This window comes from Electrophorus electricus, chromosome 17 (assembly GCF_041902795.1).
Source record: "Electrophorus electricus isolate QZ-2024a chromosome 17, ASM4190279v1, whole genome shotgun sequence".
Taxonomy (NCBI): domain Eukaryota; kingdom Metazoa; phylum Chordata; class Actinopteri; order Gymnotiformes; family Gymnotidae; genus Electrophorus; species Electrophorus electricus.
The window spans coordinates 15,510,973-15,526,865 of record NC_137513.1 but is presented as its reverse complement, the minus strand read 5'-3'; the positions used below and the strand labels follow the sequence as shown (position 1 = coordinate 15,526,865).

Below are 15,893 nucleotides of genomic sequence, written 5' to 3'. Positions count from 1 at the left end.
TTTAGAGTCTGATCACACACTAAGGAGCTAATTAGCCTTTTTAGTCAGGCCTAAAGTGCTGTGCTTGCTCCAACATGCACTCTGCACAGATGGAGATGAGCAGTGAAATCAGACAGATCTGCTTTCAAATGGGCCAAAACAGTTGGAACGCACTGGAATTCTCCGTCATTAAGACTCTGCATGCGCTGCCTGTTCTGCTCAGACTCTGCGAGCTGCTTGCTATGCAAAGCCAGACTCCATATGTTGATTGATAGAACTTGAAATGTGTTAAAGGACATACTCTAAGAGCTCAGTGTGAGAGAGTCTCTACTGAAACCTTCAATTTGATTTACAATCAGAGAGGAAAGTGTCGTCAGGCAGGTTTTGAACTGGGAAGTCGAAGGATAGTCTTAATCCACAATGCATGGCACATAATTTATCAATTCTTGATAGAGCTGTGAATAGTTACCTGTTAATAATGAACAAAATGTTTAATCATCTAGGGATGAATTCATCATTCACAGTTCCTTTGCATCTATGGAATCAGTGGATATAGTTTTTTAGAAGTGCAAGACAAGTAAACAATAATGGAGTGTTATCTGATCAACAGCCAATAATTATGAATATTTTACAGGTCTTTTAATGGATCACCCTTACCATCATGACCGTGAAACTTGTCTCTTTTGTGACTGTTTTTCTAAGCAGCTTTGTTACTTTCATTCATTTTGGACACAGAAGAAACACCGCTGAGCTCTCATCACTGAAATTTCCCTAATCCAAACACTATTGGTCTGGACTTTGCAGATAATATGATTTCATGCATGGACCAATGTCACTTTTTTGAATGACATTTGCATGCTTCCTGCTCATAAAGAATAACACTCCTGAATCTATGCCTGCACTCGGTAGCCGTGCATCCTCTAGAGAGGCCAGGATGTTGGAGAAAAGGAGAGCATTGGTGGAAGGAAGTTTTTTGCTGGTTGAGAAGACTTGAAAGCTTGTGTTTTCGGCAGAGGTACAGACACAGTGGAATCCAGGAACATGCCATGTACAGTGGAATAGTGTCAGGGTGGTATGGAAATATCAGCCATGAAATGTTGACTTTAAGGGACATCAAGTGTTTTGAAGCATAAGCCTTAAGGCAAGTTCTGGGAGTGAGTTAAATCTGAGAAGAACAGCAGGTAGTCAGTGTAAGAATATTTTTTTGTGCTTTGGTTTAGTTAAATTTGCCCCCAGAAGAACATTTGATCCATCGGGTAAATTTATACCTTCTGTGTATGACTCTATTGTTATCATGGAGTAACAGTAACACTTAACAGCTTAAGAATTTACCAACTTGCAGTGACTGAGCACCCAGACACTTGTTGCATGCATAAGCAACACTTAGCAACACTTAGCTTAACACCAGAGCATGTAGATGGATGTAACCATCCAGTACTCATGCATTGCCTACACTTTTCCAAGACTGAAAGTAATAAATGAAGCACAGTTTAGTCCGCTTCTTGGTGCACGTGGTATGCAGAATGTAGACAACAACTGAGACATGCACCCAAATCTCCAGGTTGTATTCTTAATGGTGCTTCTTCCAGCGTCACAATGCATCAATGTACACGAGGCATCGAAATGACAAAAGCAGCTGAGTTCAGTTCCCATTTCTGTGATTAAGCAGTTGCGCTGGGGATGTCAAGGCCATGCAGGTCATTATCTTCCCTGCACATCCCTGTGACACAGCTGGTGTGAAACAGAGAAAGAATGAAAGCTAATGAGAATTTGGAAGGCGCACCAGTGTGCGTTCGGAGGATTGGACAACCTCACCAGAAAGCGTAGGAAGACGCAGTAGGCAATCCGCCGTTGTGTCTCCAGTCATCAGCTACGGCCCGGACCGGAAAGCAAGCCTGACAGAGCCGAATAAACACTTCCACAACGCTGTCTCTGTGTGTGTGTATGTGTCCCGCTACAGCTGAGTCTATCGGCACAGATGAGCTCCATTCAGCACTACTGCTGGCACAGGAGCAATCACAGGCTGGAACCTGACAACCTTGAGAGAGAATGCAGAGGTGGAAGAGGAAGTTCCACTCAACAGAGCTCAGCGTTATAGACATTCATTTGTAAAAACTGAGCCTCTGAATTTTACAGCTGCTCCCTGCAGCTTTTGTTTTACTGAACAAAATAATGCTAGTAAATCGCAATCCCGCCTTTTTACTATGTCGGGACTGGCATTAAAAGCGAATAAAACTGTTTGGCATGTGTCATAAATCTTGAAATGCCATTCTTGTGCTCTGAACTACAATGTCAGCCAATCTCTCTCGATCAAGAACATGAACTGAGAAATCCTGCTGTTGAACTAAAGCCAGCCAGTGGATTCCTGTCCTATAGATCACTGTGACAGCTACATAAGTGCTGCAGAATATATCCCCAGCAGGAGACATCAGATCCTTATACTCTTAAAGAGGCTGAAGATTACATTTACATTCACATGAGGTATGTGCTCTATATGGATCAGTTGCAGCATGCTGTAAATGAGAAATCTGCATTCTATAGGAACTGTAGTCATGTAAATGAGAACTACAAAGATATAGGAGCTGTATTTGTGTGCTTCAACTATGATGGGAACCATTGTCAAATCTAATGTGTGTTCAACCAGAAGAACACTTTCTCTCCACTCTCCTCAGAAGAGAACAGACACCTGAAACATTTTTGCACAAAGAACTGGCAAAAACAATGAAAACAAAATCCAAATTATTGCAAAGAAGGAAGAAAAAGAAATGAGATACATGTGTGAAAAAATAATGACTCATAGAGAAACCAATCTGACTTTGCATCAGAAAAGAACATGGTGCTAAACTGTCATAGCCGCTTATGTAAATCCTTGCCCCTCTAACTAGAAACTGTGAAAAAAGAACTCGTATCACTCTCTGTCCCCAAGGAGACCACTTGTCAAAATGTTCAAAAGGTCTCTTCTATCCGATATTGGATTTAGAATCACTCACAACATTTTAAAATAATCTTTTTAAACCTTTTAAATCTCTTTGCTTGAGAGGCAACATTTCTTTCAAGGTCGTGTAACATCTGATAGACAATTAAAAAAAAAGCCAACTCTGAAATCCTGAAAGCACTGGGCCCTGAACAGGTCTGTCTGCCAGAGCAGAGACAATGAATTGTCATGACGGAGAGATCTAAATAGTTCTTTGATTGGTTCAGCCAGGCTCACCATGGCATTTGGTGACAAAGAGCTGTGCAAAAATTAAAAGTCATTTAGGGCGACCTGTGAACATAAAGCCAAGCTTTAATTCTTGTGTTTTAGAAAGGGAAAGGGTTTAAATCCTCTAAAAACCACAGATACGGCTGAAAGAAGGCTCATGGTCAAAGGTAAACGTGAAAGGCAAAGGCAAAGTGAACAAAACTATTTCCAGACTGATGCAGGACAATACAGAATATAGACTTAGAAGGACTGTGGGGATGGTTTTTAAGATACGCCAGTAAATAATAGGAAAATTGGGTCAGGAAAAGGCTTCCCCAATTTATCATGTCTAAAACCTTTAAATTACCTCAGTGGAGATAATCACTTCAGCTGTACTTCTTCCTTGACTTCATCCAGCATGGTTTCCAATGAAAAATTGAGGGCACATTTTAAGTTGACACATATTATGATGCACAAAAACCCTTATGCATTTTCTGCAGCTCTGACAAAACTGCGCAGGCAGTCTTGTTTCAGGATGTGCTTCTACTGTCCCCAGCAAGCCTGTTCCAGGTAACTCGGTTACTTCTGTTGTGATGGGTAAGAACATTCTGGGTTCATACTATTCAGATGGGCATTAAACCAAATCCAGGTGGCATTAAATAAGCAACAGAACAGCGTATTCCAGTGCTTGAATGCTGTGGGGCCCTGCTGGGGCCCCTGACCCTGGGAGAGGTCATCATCTGGTGTGAGCCACTCCCCCACGTTCTCTGCCTTGCCGGCGGCCGTGTCAACCGTCTGGTTGGCCTTATCTCAGGCCCACACGTGTGAGAGATTATGGAGCATCTCCTCCAGGTATTTCACACCTTCTTTGCAGCCCTCAGACTCCATAATGGAGTGATGGAGGCAACAGACAATCAGGGCTGAAGCACACTGATGATCTGCATTGTAAGGGTCTGCACAAGGTGGATGCTTGGGTGTGCGTGTTTGTGTGTGACTGAGGAAGATAGCGCCTGCCCTACCTCTGCCACTCCTGCTGCTAACGGGGATAAACTTTGGAGAAGTACATATTTAAGACTGCTTGTTCATCAAGTGCTATTCTGACAGTACAGCTTAATCCACTGAACAGAGACTGTCACTCAAATATTCTATTCCCCTGGGAGTGGCAGAGGACCAATCAGATTCCTCCATATGAAATGACTCTTAAGGGCACATTGGGTGGGCGGTTATTGCTGAGTGTAATCAATGCAATTACAGTCTCAGTTTTACTCCAGATGTGCTAAGAAGACTAATTTGTGAAAATAAACAGAAGCTCTGATCACCTTCTGTGATATAATCAGCCATACCAATCCTAAGATTTGTGTGGGTAACAAAGAGGTTTCAAACCTTTTGTTCTTCCAGTGAAACTTACTGACAGAACATAAGACTTACCCAAAGATACAGTATGTTATGTTAATATAAATGAATGACAGTAGCAGTGGAAAGAATCTCTGGGTTGGTAGACTCAGAACACAAGACCACAGCATCCAGCTATAAAAGGCAAAGATTCATGAGCTTTCTTCATAAAAAGTGCTTTCCATATAATTGCTTGATCTTGTTTATGGAAATGGAAGTTCAGAAATATTGAGGGCTTAGGAAGTGACTGGCTGCGTGGGGAGTGCAGTGGATAAACACAGAAAAATTAACTCACTGTCTGCTGTTGGTGTAGTGTGTAAAGGCCATATGAAAGTGTCAGCACTGAGCACACATTAACAGTGTCAATGGGGCTGGGTATGGCCTTCGTCACCATTGAGGCCAATGTGGGTTTACATTTAAATAGGTTTTATGGTCAGTTTAAAAGTGAGCTTGGAGGAGGGTGGGTCTGGGACATCAGACCTCACTGCTGAGCCTTCTGGAGGTGTCATAGTCTTAATTCAGTAAAATACTGATGAAAGGTGCCTACCTGATGACCCCTGTGAGGAGCTTGTGGCATTGTGCTTTCAAGTATGAAGTGAGCGTGCTGGGTCCTATGTGAAACAGCATATTTGACATCTTATCCTGTCTGTATTTATAATGGAAATTTATTTAAGTGCAGAAGATCAAATACACATTTATTTTTACATCTCTGAAGCTCTGTATGACACTACACTGTTCTCCAAGCAGGTGAAATCTGTATGCTTGAGGTATATATTGAGGTATAAGAGTGTTCATCATCATACTCACACTACCATTTTCTCATCATTTTTGTTGTGCACCTCTGCACTCTTGGCATAAGTTTTGGGGCAGGCTATAGGACCAAACGGAGGTATGAGAGGAGTTTCTATATTGTGCTATGATGATTCTGGGAAACAAGGTCAGGATATAATCTTATTATAAACGCCTGCCATTCTCTGAACAGCAGTGGCCTGCACTTCACCCACAGTGTTCCCCTATAGTTTCTAATGTGATTTTTCAGTTATGTTTTTTATTTGACAGTGACACGGGGGTCAGCATGAAGCTTTGCTGCATCGCAGTCCACTGGAGAAATTGTAAAAACAGCCGTGTGACAATCCCAGAATCAGCTTTGAATATTGTAAATGCATGTCTTCAACCTGCGTGTGCATGTGGTCATGTCTGAATGGTTGCCCGCTGGATACCAGGACCCATGAGTCAACAGAAAATCAGCTTTAGACAGAACCTAGAGAGCCCTCATGAGCTAAGGGTTCATTAAGTTTAATAGCCTCCTCCAACCATGTCCAGTGTCAAGCCACAATGAAACATAATTCATCGAGGTCCCACGATTACAATGTAATTTCATTCAAAGCAGCAAATTGAGTTTTTTAATGTATTAATCTTCATTTTTTTGGTACTGAAGTAACAGGGACAGAAAAAGGACAAGTTAATGAGTGCTGGAGTTTAGCACAGAAAAAGCAGGAGGATTTTGCTGTGGTAAATAAGCTTAAGACATTTTATGAGTCAGTATCAATCCTGGGGAGGAAAGCGATCATCTCTTCTCTCTGCCTGAGCTGCTGAGAAATATAGTCACTGAAAACGAAAGGAACGGAAATTTCATTTGAATCATGCAGGAATTAAATGGACATTGCAGGCTGCCTTTCCCAAAGAGGCCAATGGATGGAAATTTTAAGATATTACTAAAAGTTAAGTGAGGGAGGCTGCTCAGGGATGTTGTAGAGAAAGAATCACTAGAATAAAGAGCTACAACATATGGGCAAAATGGCTTAAAATATATATTTGTGCTCTTGCTTGTACTTCCAGCAGATTTGACAGCTTTAGAACTGTCTTTCCTTTTAATTTGCTAAAGTAGGCTTGGAGAGTCAATGGCTTCGAGGTGGTGAAACATGCCAGGCAGTGCTGTGTGAGAGAAAAGGCAGACTCCAGTGACCTCACATTCTGCATGAACTGTGTCAGAGTGGAGCTATCACAAACAGACCTGCCAATAATATTGATTGATTGCAGACAAAGCCTTTTTCAAATTTCCCTTCTAGTTGAATGCATGAGGCGGATGTAAAAGACAGGAGGAAACCAAATGTGTGAAATTGGATGAAAGCAAGGAAAAATGTGCATTCACAGAGAAACACACAAAGCTAAAGCAAGAGGAACTGTGGTCTAATCTTGTCTTTTATTCATCTGAGGGGGAATGTCATCAGTTCATCAGGGAAAAAAATATGTAAAAGAGGCCATCTATGACAAGCTGGAACATCCATACCTGAATGGGAGGATCTGGACTTCAGAATTGCATTATAACACCTTTACCTGAACTGTTACACCAAAGCTTTCCATAGGAGACATCATTGGTGCAAATTTAAGTTTCAGGGATTTCCCCACCACCACTCAGGTGAATTGATGAAACCCCTCAAATGAATGTGACAGTCTTTTAGACACCCTGGCTTAATACTACTAGATTATTTATATTTAAATTTGAACACTGAAAGAGAGCCAGCTTCACCCATAGAAAACTAGTCACCAACTGTTTAGGTCTCCCCATTCAAACCTCAGAGCCTTCTAGGGCACAGATCCTATGGCGCTCATGTGCTGCCTGGATATGAGGGCTGAAAACTCTAGAGGTTATCCTGCCAGGAGAAACCACTGCAATTGGCTGCACTGTTGGAGACGGAAACAACTTATGTGGCTTTTGGCCTGCAGCTAAGAATACTAAAGGGTGCTACTGACTCAGCCTTCAGTCTTAAACAGTATTGGGATTGTTCCGCTACAATTTTCCACATAATCACAGAATTCTCCAAATGATCCAAAAAAATAATTCAGAGGAGCCAAAGTATTTTAAGTTTGATCAATAATAAAATTATTTTAAAAAATATATATAAATCCAAATGGATTTTTAACGTTTTTAAGAAAAAGTGCTGTAATAATAATAATAGTCCTAATAATTGAATACTATATTATTTGAATACTATAATAATTAATTGAATACTATAATACTATATTATTGCCATTTTATAATAAATTCTGTACAGGTAAATTAACTTTTCTCCGCAGTAGCAAACCATTTTTGAATCATTCCACTTCTAATTCACAGGATCTGAGAAAACCGATGCCTGTCTGGAGTGCGTTTAGCACAGGAGAAAACTGGTTCTTTTCTGTTACATTAACAAGCGTCGTACGTTTTGGGAAGCGGGGCAAAACATTACAACTACCGCCGTCCTTTTAGCATCTAGGGATGCTAATCTCAGAGTTCAGCATCTTACTTAGACGGGAAATCGAGATTCGAGGTGGGGAAAAGCGCAACATGTTTTTTAATTATTATTTCATTCTTTAATTATATTGAACCGATAACCGCACATCTTCCACAAGAGTGTTACAGCTTTGTGGCACCTGGAGTGGAACTTGGTATTATTACTTTGCCTATGAAATGTGACTTCATCTAGATACAGGAGAACGTACTCACCTGTGTTCTAAGTGGTTCACCTTGTTCAATGATACTGATAAAAGGTATTTCCAAAAACGATGACATAAACTCCACTTGGACGAGCTCTTCGTGGGTTTGAGGGAAAGCAAGCACGGCGGAAACTCCTCGAACAACGATATCCTGACAAACGCACCTGAACATGGACTCTGGGTCCCCATTCAGCGGCTCTCGCGACAACACTTCCAGGCTCAAATTATAAGGCAAGAAGTTGTTCCCACTTTGCCGGAGGTGGACGAGGGCGCGGTTCAGGGCAGCCTGTATCCTGGATGGCTGACGAGTTGGCAGAAGCGCGCCCAAGCGCACGGTATGGCCAATACGTGCCAAGATGTGACAGGGTTGGGGATGAAGATGACAGGGGTAAATAAACGTATGGAGAGCGACTTGGAGCCCGATGTAAAGGTATGCCAATAATCTGGAGAGCATTAAATTCATTCTGCTCCTTTCGAAACTGTACTGAGGGTTCGTCAGAAGATGGCATCGCTCTCCTGTTGTCCAGTTTTCTTCTCCTGAAGCGCTTTTATTTGTTCACGCCGATGTAGAGCTGGTTAAACTGCAATAAGTGTACGCATAACGTGCACGCTCAGCGGCGGTGGCGAGCAGAGCAGCGTGCCGGAGAGAGATAGGAAGAGCTGCCACTTTCCGTCTCCTTAGCATGACTGAGGCGGTTGGAGGACAGTTCCGCCGTACTGGTTTAAGCCTTGCCCCTGGGCTGGGATAACTGTGATCACGTCAAGAGGAGAGATTCCGCGGCTCTAAAAAAAATAAATGAATAAGTGTAGCCTTGTGATTTTCTGTTTGATTATAATCAATCACAAGTGCCTCATTAATCATAACCCACAGGTTGGAAGGGCAGAAATTGCTACTCTTACTGAGTCTTATGTAAAAAAAAAAAAGCGGGAAATGAGATGGACATTACTTCGTTCAAGGTGAAAAGACGCAGGACTTAATGATTTGGCAACATGGACGCGTTGCCTATTAGAATGATGCCATCTGTTTGAATATACATCCTGAGGAAACAGCAGTTATAAGCCATATTCTGATTTCTGATACCGCTTGAAAAGAGAAGATACATCTCTACAGACGTGACGTGCAACTTTACATACAGAGAGGGAGAGAGAGGGCAAAGCATTTGCTGCTCTTTATGAGTAGTGTCTTTTCTTTAAGTATTACTCTAGCATTTCTTGTAAGTATACAGTTTCGTCAAAGAGTTACCAGGGGACCTAATATATATATATATATATATATATATATATATATATATATATATATATATATATATATATATATATATATATATATATATATATATATATATATATATATATTAGGTCCCCTGGTAACTCTTTAACGAAACTGTATACTTACATATATATATATGTATATATATATATATATATATTAGGTCCCCTGGTAACTCTTTAACGAAACTGTATACTTACATATATATATATATGTATACTTATATATATGTATACTTATATATATATATATATATATATATATATATATATATATATATATATATATATATATATATTAGGTCCCCTGGTAACTCTTTAACGAAACTGTATACTTACAAGAAATGCTAGAGTAATACTTAAACAAAAGATACTTTGCCAAGAATTAATACTGTTTTTCAGAGTCAACTCATTTTAAGTTTGTTTATGTTAAACATTTTTTTTATTTTTCATTTAATTTTCACAGGTAATGTATTGCCTCTGCAGATAGCTGTTTATTAAAAGAGCTTCTGTTGTTTGACAGAACTGGGGCTCCCCAGGCTAATATTCAGAAAATTAGCTCTAATGCACAGCTGTTATAAGGAGTACTCATCCCAAGTGCAATGAGGAAGAGCAATCTTACAGTCTGTAATGAATTCCTAGAAAACAAACAATTTAATTAATAAATGAAAGCATTTCTTCCTCGCAAATTCATACAGATCTGCTCTATGGAACCGTGCAGTGACCTGAGGAGAATATAAATATTTAAAAAATTGTGATAAACACTGACATCTTAATGGAGTTTAGTATACAAAGGAACTAAACAATTCAACAAAATTACATGTGTACCAGGATTGTGTGAAGCACTTGAGTCCATTTACTGATAATAACAGCTTGGACGGTAAAGACTAATCAGGATTAGAGCCCACTGACTGAGCAAAAAGCACAAGCTTTATCAGAATTCAGCTAAAACATCTGCTTATGGGAAAATAAATGGCAGGTTTTATGCAATGCAGATAACACATAAAGTCAATATTTATTCTATGAGCTTTGGAATGTAATCTATTCCAGCCACAAATCTCATGCCAATACCATATGTTTTTTCCCCAATTTAAATAACATTTTATACTTTCACTGCTCCTCACTCCCCGTTCCAGAGACACACAGCACAAATCAGTGATTCCCTGGTCCAGTACACCTAGTTTAGGGTCATGTATGATCATGAGGATCAGCTACAAAGACAACCTAGGTGTGTTACTGCAGGGACGACATCAGTGTGTGTGGTGTTGGGCCTCATCGGGATGGAGAGAGAAAGCAGGACATGCTGTCTGCTCTTTGCCTATATGATTTGTTCAAAGGGGATTTTTCAGAAGTGCTTCCATCTGTACATTGCAGTTCTGGAGTGCGTACTTCATGGGCAGTGTGTTTACACTGATGTGAAGGCACTGATGCTTCCTTCATTGGTTTTCAGGTCCAGTGCATACATGCTCACAATGTGTGGAGACTTTTTAGGGTCAATGCATTTTTTTTTTCCAGCACATCTCCTCCTCTAGATGATTTCGTGGGTTGGCACATGGTCTTTCCCAGCATCTTTTTCCATCGTAGCAATCTCCTTCTTTCACCTTCACATGCAGAGGACCATGCAGTGTGAATTAATATTTATACATGTATGTCTGATTTTAATATGATCTGGAAATATGACTGGCTAGGTCAGGTTTAAAAATGGATTACGCTTTCACCAGAAAACCAATTAAAACCTTCATTTATCTTTGCAGGATTACTCCTTCCTTATTAATATGTGTGAGTGCCCATATATAATCCATTACCTGCCTTCCACACACACGTTTTTACATTACATCCTATGGACATTATTGTATATTAGTCTGTTTTGCACACACAGTTTGAGCTGCAACAGAGGTGCAGAAGTCCGGAGCTGACACTGAATTCAGAGAGATGGATGATCAAGAATAAGTTCTCACCTCTTCTCTCTCTGCAGTTAGAGACAGATGAAATGTGCTGATGTCCCAGCACTTTAGAATCCTCTGTAATTCTACATATCAGAGATATGAGAGCAGCTCATGCATTCATTGCTTGTTCCACCTGCCTAACTACAGCATGCTGTTTTGTGTCCCTGTGATATGTAATGATGAAGGCGATGATACTCCCATAATGTGCTGGAGGTATAGGACTGACACTACTGAAACATCTGGAGACAATGCCTTCATGATTACAGCTGGAAGCAAGAGCTTTCCAGTGAATAGCTGTGTGGCTAATACACTCACAAACATGCATGTGTTAGCTGGTTTTACATCTCTGAATGGATGGCAGTTATGTGGGATCTGGTGCTCTGTCACTTTTGTTGTGGGGATTTTTTTTCCCTGTGTGTGTTACGTTCTTGGTACATAAACATGGATCCCAAATTGGTCCTCAGATGGAGGACATCTTAATTGATCCTCTTTTAGCTTGGGCCAAACCATTTGTGGCTTCTTCCTTTTAACTCACTGAGCTATGATGAGTCACTGGATAATAGCTAATGAGTTTAATATGCTTAATTAACTTTCATTTGAAGGTGTTACAATAGGAAAGTACCAGAAGCTCTTGGGGAGAGTCTGATCTTTATTCTTAAATGTCAGTGCCAGGTATTGGTGCCAGGTATTGCCACGTCTCAGTGTGTGTGTGTGTGTGTGTGTGTGTGTGTGTGTGTGTGTGTGTGTCTTTGTCTGTATTGCCACGCCCTCTGGTGTCGTTCACCTGATCCTTGTTGTGTGTAATTGTCATGCGTGTATATAAGTCTCGTGTCTTATCATTGAGGTTGTCAGTGTTTGAAACTATAGCCTGCATGCTATGTCTGGTTGTTAGTTGTGTGTCAATAAATGTCTGTTTCAACGTGCCTCGTCCCCGCATCCTGCTTAAGCCTCCGAACATCACAAAGGCTTTTACTTAGCTTTATGGTACATTCCCCACCAGCTGTTTCAATCTTGTGTGGCAATAAAATTCAGCACTAGCATCATTTGTTTTTATTTTGCATTTAAGGTATTTTATTTTCCTTCTTTTTTGACCTTTTGTGTCCACGCATGAATGAACCCCAGATCAGGATAAAATAGCATTTCCAGTTTCAAATTGTCTTTCATAGGGAAATGCAATCCTTTCTGGTGTGTCCAGAATCTTTCCTTGAGGCTTTTCCTTAGAAAGTGCTACTGTGTGTACTACTAAAAAAATGATTGGTAAAGTAAGTCAATTTTAAAATGATGCAGAAATTTATATGTAGAAATTTATATCCATCCCCAGTTGTATATGTTTGGATTTAGGAGTTTCTATACAAAAATGCTTTTACACTGGAGAGGTTTCCGGTTTTTCCATCGCATCATGTCATCATGATGGGTTTGTCTGTGTGTGTATGTGAGAGAGAGAGACACACTAATGAAGTTCCTGACCTATTCACTATGGTTTCTTTCCCTTTTCTTTCTCCCCTCTAGGGAAGTAGGAAGAATGGCTTTATAGATTATTCCTAGTTGCCGTAATGTAAGGTGAGTGTTAGGGCACAGGACTGCATTTACGTCATGTCCACTACTGATTATCTATTACAGCCAGGGCTTGATGGACATTTGAGGACCTGTGGTCCTGTCAGGTTTGGGCTTGTGTATCAGTTACATACAATTACAGTACATTCCAACACTGGTAATTCATATAGTCTCAGTTTTTAGACACTGGTGATTAAAGTTACAGTGAAAGGGCTTTGTTTTACATAACTTAATTAGCTGTTAGTACAAGTAGATGTCTAAATGACTGGGTGACTTTCAAGGATCGTTGTTTAAAAGAAGGGTAAGTGATTCTTAACGGCTGGTATTTATATTTCTAATTGTGATTTGCCACTTCAAGGAAAGAGGAACACTGTGTACATGTGACATACAATTAGTAATTTAAATGTCTCAAATACTCCCAAGAGCAGTACATTTGTAGAGAGAGACACACAGTCAGCACACACAGAGGATGTTGTTATCCATTTCCCTCTCTTGCACTTTTCTCTCGCTCTATGTCTTTCAAGTCATGGAAACACAAAGAGGTTGTACACTAAGTCTGTAGTTATCCAATAAGAGAAATATGTGACTAGCAGACAGTTTAGTGTAATGGCTGTAATAAGATTCAAAGTCAAATAGCTATAGTGTGGGTTCATCTGACCCTGGTAATACAGCCATGAGTTGTACTGACAGCAGCAGTTACAAGATTATTTTGTTGTGGATTTGAGTACATCTCACTCCACACCTTGGTGTAGGAATGTATCTTATAACCATTCTTCACCCAAAAATCTAACATTGAGGCTAACAATACTTGATCTAGGGATTATTAGCATTGCATTAACATTTCATTAGCATTTCATATGCTAACCATCTACCAGTCACAGTCATATTTAGCACTATTTGCATGCCTTAAAGTATTAAGGTATGTGATGAGCCCACAGCAGAGCAAGTTCTAAATCTCTCTGGTCATCATTCTCTAAAGTGCCTCAGAGGATCTGCCCTTTAGTTACAGAGTTAATGAAAAAGAGAAGTAAGACACATAAGACTAACACACACACACACACACACACACACACACACACACAATTGCTGCTGTCATCAGCTCATTTGCACAATAAATGAGTCTACAAAGCAAACAGTGACTCCTGATCCCATCAACCCAAGAACCCAGAGCACATGGGACTTTTGGTACCATTACACTTCACACTATGTTGCTAGCCTGTTATTAGAAACGACAGACACATCCATGATTTTGCTCCTGTTATGCATACATTATCTCTGGCAGGCCGTCAAAACAACAGGTCCGTGCCCTTGCTATGGTAATTTGCAGTTGCCATCCCTTCCAGGTCTGGGCCGGAATGGGAAACATGTGGAGAGTGCTCATTCCCAGCAGTAGCACAAGAGATGGCACACGGTAGTGCCTGGCTTTCAGCCACTTTTCTCGTCAGAGCTCACGCCACCCGGACTCCTCATGTGCATGCACGGGCTTTCAGGGCAGCATTATGGAACTGGGTGCAATCCAGCAAATAAAGGATAAGAATATGTACAAGGAGGATAAGACACACACACCTGTGCAAAAGCACCACCAGTGTTAAGGGACATTTTTCTATCTGTGACCTAAAGGTGAATTTTTAAGTCAAGTCATGCTATGTCAACTCAAATGCTTAAATGATGACTTTATTATGTGATTTGCTATAATAGGCTTTTGCAGGAAGAGTCAATGTTGCTATATGAAGATGAGTGCCACAGGAGTGATATAAATGTACTGAAATGTGGCCCTGAGAAAGACTGTTTGTATGTGATAGTTATCAGTGGTGCTGGAGCTACTGCAGATCTAGGTTGTTGATTATGAAACCTGGATGTTATGGATTTTATGACAAGAACTGTGCTCTCAGGCTTCAGAAATGCAGGAGAAGGGTATGTTTTATCCACAGGACATTCTCATCATTTTTGGATATTTTTCCAACAACATTGAAATGGTTGCTGATGCATTCAGATTCATGTGCTTTTGGCACCAATGTGCAAACATCACTGCGTCCCAGAGGAACACATCTTGTCTGAGTGATAGCTTTGGGGCCCCACCCCCATAAAGACACCAGATACCTTAGGAGTCTATTTTCAAGCTACTGCATGTCAGCCTGGCGGAATATAACAAGTTTACACATGTAGATGCCATAGTTGTGAATATCAATTATCAGATTGTCTTTAAATAAAAACAAAATGTTCACAATGTTTGTGCAAATACATTTCATGGAATTTAATGCAAAAGAATCAACAACAGTAGCTGTTGCAGCATAGTATATGCATAGTATAGTATATGCATAGTATAGTGGACAATTTTATATTGTTTTTTACAAAATATCATTAAGGGGCATTGCACTAAGACTACCAAATCCAAATTTGTGTAGATTGAATAAAATTAATTAGGATTAAGAACGAAAAAGTTTAGAGAGGTGCAGTATGTTACGTTTTCTGAGCTGAGTACATCAGAGAAATGAATTTTGTTCTGTTAGGCAGATGCTCCACCTTGATTTTCCACTAATGTTTTCATGAAATTACTCACACTGTGCTTTATCTCATCACATTTTTCTTTGTAATTCCATATAACTCCATGAACCTGAGTAGTCCTGCAGTTATTCCTGCACCCCTGTTGCTCCTTTGAATAAGTGGAGCAGTGATTCTGCTGGATGTTTGGGCAAGTGATTTGCTTGCACAGGAGAGGCCAGTGCAAGGAATTCAGATATAACTCCAGAGTATCCTCTTCCTTTCAGTTTGAGCTCTGCCAAAATGTTTCACAAATGAATACTAAACTTACTAAATTCTGACATATTTTCTAAAACGCACATTTTGGTATTTTGAAACCTTGAATTGAAATTAACTTAATTGGAATTTGTGACGGCGAGGGTTAAAAGCAGGATGTGAGGACAAGGCACGTCGAACACAAACATACATTTTTATTTCACACAGGAATCACACACGTCTTAACACAGACTACTTAGATCAAACACGGACAACTTATATACGCTCATGACAATTACACACAACAAGGATCAGGTGCACAACACAAGAGGGCGTGGCAATACGAACACACATAGACA

General features: G+C 40.2%; 1 protein-coding gene across 1 annotated transcript in view; it reads right to left on the bottom strand.

Annotated features, from left to right (window-relative positions):
- The window catches only part of grin3ba (glutamate receptor, ionotropic, N-methyl-D-aspartate 3Ba), a 30,233-nt gene extending 21,549 nt beyond the window's left edge, over positions 1–8,684 (bottom strand). The window contains exon 1 of the mRNA XM_027008534.3: positions 8,040–8,684. Within this exon, the coding sequence (XP_026864335.2) occupies positions 8,040–8,492 (453 nt within the window). The 5' untranslated portion in view covers positions 8,493–8,684. The remainder of the gene's footprint in view (positions 1–8,039) is intronic.
- Positions 8,685–15,893: the final 7,209 nt, after the last annotated feature.